Source organism: Lithobates pipiens, unplaced genomic scaffold (assembly GCF_037356315.1).
Source record: "Lithobates pipiens isolate NorthernLeopardFrog02 unplaced genomic scaffold, aLitPip1_a1.2 Scaffold_27, whole genome shotgun sequence".
Taxonomy (NCBI): Eukaryota; Metazoa; Chordata; class Amphibia; order Anura; family Ranidae; genus Lithobates; species Lithobates pipiens.
This window is the reverse complement of record NW_027507788.1, coordinates 217914666-217920665: the sequence shown is the minus strand read 5'-3', so window position 1 is coordinate 217920665 and position 6000 is coordinate 217914666. Positions and strand designations below refer to the sequence as shown.

Below are 6000 nucleotides of genomic sequence, written 5' to 3'. Positions count from 1 at the left end.
AAGCAGTATCTTTGGAGCAGTTTGGGGGCGCTATATACACCACTCCCAAAACGCCCTGCCCATTGAAATGAATGGGCAGCGCTGTCGAAGCGATTCAGCGTTTTAATCTCTTGTTAACCCCTTCTTTGGGGGTTAAAAGCGCCCCACTCCCGCCGGCTAAGTGGCTCTGCAGTGCCGCAAAAAAAAAAAAAAAAAAAAAAGCTGTGCTTCACTGCGACTGCGGAGCGGTCTAGGTGTGAAAAGGCTACATACACCTACGTGGTATCGCTGCAATCATCAGAATTTATTTCGGGTTGTACATTGGTGGTAAATTATTATAATAGCAAGAAGTATTCAGATAAAATTAAAAAAAGTTTTTTTTTTTTTTTTTACTATATTTTGGGACAGTTTTTTTTTTTTTTTTTTTGTTATGTTAAAAAGAAAATCAGGAGATATCCGTTACCGTTTACCACCAAATGAAAGCCCAATTTGTCCTGAAAAATATATATATATTATCGACCTGGATACACAAGGTAGTTGTGATGATATGTTCGGTTTTACAAACAAATGTCAAAAGATGCAAAATTGTGCTTAGGCGTGAAGGGGTTAATTGGCATGTGTGGAAGTTCTAGCATCTACAAACCATGGGATATACACTGGAATATACACAGCTAAAGACGCTATACTACTAATGGAGCCTAATTCCCAGTTAGGCTACCAGGGAGGGCAATTGGACTATCACGGTACAATAAAAAAAACAATACAGATGAAAATCATCACAAAAATGTACAAAGATTTACAGATGATTTTATTGATGCCAACAGAATAATCATCATTTACAAAAATAAAAGCGTAGTAGCGGTATATGAATTATCACCAATAGGTAATCACAAATGTCATTTTCCTCAACTAGTTTCGCGGACAATAACCGCTTCATCAGGAGGTCATCTGTGATTGGATCAAAAAGCATTGTCATAATCAAAAGGTAAAGAAATCAAATCTTTTCATATACCCTGTTTCCCCTAAAATAAGACCTAGTGTGATTGTCGGTGATGGCTGCAATAAAAGCCCTACCCCCCCCCCCCCAAATAAGCCCCAGTTAAAGTCCTTGTAGGTCTTCTTTTCAGGGTAGGGCTTATTTTTGAGGAAACAGAGTAGGGCTTATTTGGGGGGTAGGGTTTATATTGCAGCCAACACCGACAATCACGCTAGGTCTTATTTTAGGGGAAACAGGGTAGCATCAAACAAATATAATAAAAATAAAAAGGGGGGGGGGAAAGAGCTGAGCTGCTTACCCATGTCCCAGCAGGAATCCAGCGTGGAGCGCTACCACCTAAAGTATGGTCTCCCCCGGCGACTCGGGGGAGCCAAAAATTGACGACTGGAGTCTAGGTAAAAGGTAAAATAAATAGGTATGTTGTAGACTATAGACCCAAATTCTAATCCAAATTCTTATTGTCCGCGAAACTAGTTGAGGAAAATGACATCTGTGATCAACTGCTTTATTGTGATTGCCTATTGGTGATAATTCATATACCGCTACTACGCTTTTATTTTTGTAAATGATGATAGTCTACAACATACCTATTTATTTTACCTTTTACCTAGACTCCAGTCGTCAACTTTTGGCTCCCCCGAGTCACCGGGGGAGACCATACTTTAGGTGGTAGCGCTCCACGCTGGATTCCTGCTGGGACATGGATAAGCAGCTCAGCTCTCTCCCCCCCCCCCACTTTTCATTTTTATTATATTTGTTTGATGCTATATGAAAAGATTTGATTTCTTTACCTTTTGATTATGACAATGCTTTTTGATCCAATCACAGATGACCTCCTGATGAAGCGGTTATTGTCTGCGAAACTAGTTGAGGAAAATTACATTTGTGATTACCTATTGGTCATAATTCATATACCGCTACTACGCTTTTATTTTTGTAAATGATGATTATTCTGTTGGCATCAATAAAATCATCTGTAAATCTTTGTACATTTTTGTGATGATTTTCATCTGTATTGTTTTTTTATTGTACCGTGATAGTCCAATTGCCCTCCCTGGTAGCCCAACTGGGAATTAGGCTCCCAAGTTTCTTTAATATTCCATTTCTGAATGATGGTGCAGTCTCTATTGTATTTATATTTTATTTATTACCAGAGGCCACATTAATAATCTTTCCATACTAGTAATGGAGGTGATCAGCGATTTATAGTGGGACTGCGATATTGTGGCGGCCAAGCTGGTGCTAACTAATACTGGCTGAGAGGGACACTGACACAAACATCGCTAGTGACACTTCTACAGTGATTACAATGTAGTAAAGACACTAATGAGTGATGGGGGCGAAAAGAAGGGCAATCAAGGGGTTAACTGTGTGTCTAACAAGTGTCTCTGTGCTGCTTTTATTTACAGGATCTGGCTGGCTTTTTTCCCCTGAACTCAGAGTTGATTTCAGGGAGAAGAAAAGAGCTAAATTGTTCTGTGCTGTGTGTGTGTGTTTGTAAACGCAGAACTCTGTGCTGTGATTGGCCACAGCTGATCAGCAGATATTCTTCTGTCTGTGCTCGGATGCATCAGTGTTAACCAGGCAATTCACCTGGACGGAGGTGGCACAAGGGCGGTCCAGTTACTTCCTCTCCCCTTGCCAATGATGGCGGCTAAGCTTTGGACCCTCCAGCACAAAGACTTTCCAAAGCACTGGGGTCCTTGGTTTGAACCCCAGCCAGGATACTTCCAGTAGAATGTGGCTGGCTCTGGAAGAAGCTTTTGTTTACCTGGTGCCAGGCACTCAGCAGGCCACAGATGGGGGACCAAGCAGGTTCTATGCTTGGAACACACAGGCATTGCACTCAGCGCTGGGACAGGGTCATCCAGGGCAAGGATGCACAATTGCACCCCCTCCCACACCAGAATAGAATGGGCGTACTGCCCTGCGTCCATTTCCCCTTTGATTTACAGTGCCCTCCTGTCCTACCCCTTGTCCCAGCCTTGATTGCTCTGCAACACGTGATAACCCAATACCTTCCATTGCCGTGAGCTGCACCGCATCACTAAAAAAAGGTAGGCAAGCACAGTGGCTTAGTGGTTGGCACTTCTAGTGGCATCTAGTCTCTACCAGGACCATATCGATCCTGGAGTTTGCATGTTCTCCATGTGCTTCCATGGGTTTCCTCCTGGTACTTCAAAGACATGCTGGTAGGTTAACTGGCTCCTGTCTAAATTGGCCCCATTATGTGTGCGTGTAGGTATGCATGCGAGCTAGGAACCTGACATTCTGAGCTCCTTCACACAGGGATCGATGTGAATGTTCAATAGGTAAAGTGCTGCATAAATGGTCAGCGCTTTATAAATATGTAATAAAGAGGAAATTCTCTGGGTGTAACATGTCACCATAAAGAGCCAGAGCCTCAGCCAAGCCCTGAACCGGATTGGGCTGTTTATGGTCACTTCTTGGAGGGGATAAAATATATACTGGATTTACCCATTTTAGATTCTTCAGACTCAATTATCCTCCGTACAGACTCCTGCATTAAACGTACCTGAGTAAAACAAAGTGAGAATTAGAACTAAATATCACAGTACAGCAGGGGAGGGAAAGGAAAGGTAGATAAATGCTGTGGATAAGTGGGGGATAAAAGCATGGCGAAGGAAAATGTGAGAGTGGTAGGCCAATTAATGTAAAAAATAATAAAAAAAAAGGCACCTTCCCTACACTGTTGTTACAAGGTTGGAAGCGTTAAATGGGCTAGAACAGTGATCTCCAAAACTGCAGCCCACATGCCAGATGTGGCCCTTTGCTTGCCTTCATCCAGCTCTTGGGGCACCATTGATGGGTCAACACCCCTTCCACCGACCCCAACGATGGGTCAACACACCTTCCACCGACCCCAACGATGGGTCAACAACCCTTCCACCGACCCCAACGATGGGTCAACACCCCTTCCACCGACCCCAACGACGGGTCAACACCCCTTCCACCGACCCCAACGATGGGTCAACACCCCTTCCACCGACCCCAACGACGGGTCAACACCCCTTCCAACGACGGGTCAACACCCCTTCCAACGACCCCAACGACGGGTCAACACCCCTTCCACCGACGGGTCACCATTCCTTCCACCGACGGGTCACCATTCCTTCCACCGACCCCAACGACGGGTCACCACTCCTTCCACCGACCCCAACGACGGGTCACCACTCCTTCCACCGACCCCAACGACGGGTCACCACTCCTTCCACCGACCCCAACGACGGGTCACCACTCCTTCCACCGACCCCAAAGACGGGTCACCACTCCTTCCACCGACCCCAAAGACGGGTCACCACTCCTTCCACCGACCCCGACGACGGGTCACCACTCCTTCCACCGACCCCAACGACGGGTCACCACACCTTCCACCGACCCCAACGACGGGTCACCACTCCTTCCACCGACCCCAACGACGGGTCACCACTCCTTCCACCGACCCCAACGACGGGTCACCACTCCTTCCACCGACCCCAACGACGGGTCACCACTCCTTCCACCGACCCCAACGACGGGTCACCACTCCTTCCACCGACCCCAACGACGGGTCACCACTCCTTCCACCGACCCCAAAGACGGGTCACCACTCCTTCCACCGACCCCAAAGACGGGTCACCACTCCTTCCAACGACGGGTCACCACACATGTTGGGGCAGGATTTCTCCCACTATCATTCATGGGGCACGCCTATTGATCAAAGGTGCTTTGTAATTTCTTTTAGTCCCAAGCCCAAGACACTGGCTACTCCCACTGATGCCGAGGCAATTTCTTCTCCCACTGGCCACAATCCGGCCCCACTGAAGTACGAAGGACAGTAAACTGGCCCTTTGCTTAGACAGTTTGGAGACCTCCTGGGCTAGAATGTTTTTTGTATTCTGTAGCATTAACAGTACCCTTCATTGGAAGAACCAGTACCCAGCATTTTTACAGGTGTGCCCATGGCCTTAGGTGTATGTATAAAAGACATTTGGATGAGAAGTGACCTTAACTGTTTTGCAGCTTACATCAGCAGGAGTGGGGCATTTTACACACGTCCAAATCTGATAAACCAACAGTACGTTTGTCCCCCGCATAGGCCTCCTCCACCATATTTTCCAGCCTCCACTGTCCTACCTGTGGACCTGGGACCAGCATGGCAGGTGCCACTGGGTAGAGGGGAGGGAGACCAGAAAACGTTCATTTGCCGATCTCCTCTAACAAGTAACATCACTTCCGGGTTCAGCTGTCACTTTCCTATTAGTTTCAATGGAGGGAAGATGAGACATCAGGGGTCTAAAAAAAGAAAACTCTGTATGTCTCATTAAAGAGAACCTGTCACAACAAAATAGTATCACATTTGGTCCCTTTCTTATTACAAAAAGAAAGTTTGGTTTAAAAAATAAAAAAAGTTATAGCAAAGCAATTAAAACCCCACAAATTTTGAGCCCCCACATACAAAATAAACAAATGCGTTGACAGTACCTATGCACCAAAATGTCAACTGCACTACACGTTACATATTGTAAACAGGGGAGTGGGAACTATAATTTTAGGCCCATTGATCACAGTTACCTCTAAACGGATGGCCTGTAGGGGCTTTTACCTATGGAAGATTTAGGGTACTGAAGTTTGTCTCTATTTTAAGGGGCACAAACAATTTTCAGCCTTGACATGTTGGGTATCTACTTACTCGACACAGCCTTATCTTTTATATTTTAACAAATAAACCACCCTGTGTTATCTATTGCATTTGTGCGCCCTGAAGTTAAAGCACAACATTTCACATTCCTGATATGCGGCTGCTGTACCATGTACTTGCATCAGAAAGTCTCCTGTCCTCTTTGTATTGCTTCCTTTGTGTGAAATCCCTGTTGTTCCTGCCAGTCCTTCTGCTTTCCTATTAAAAACTGACCACACCAAGCAGGAGAGCACACTGTGGTCAGTCATCTAGCTATGCTGGGAACTCCCCCTGCTCTCCTCCAATGATCGATCAGACCTGTCCTGACCACCCCCCCTTTCCG

General features: G+C 45.9%; 1 protein-coding gene across 1 annotated transcript in view; it reads right to left on the bottom strand.

Moving 5' to 3' along the window:
• The window catches only part of DNAJC11 (DnaJ heat shock protein family (Hsp40) member C11), a 242072-nt gene that overhangs the window by 11296 nt on the left and 224776 nt on the right, over window positions 1-6000 (bottom strand). Inside the window, 1 exon segment of the mRNA XM_077458259.1 lies at window positions 3455-3512. Within this exon segment, the coding sequence (XP_077314385.1) occupies window positions 3455-3512 (58 nt within the window).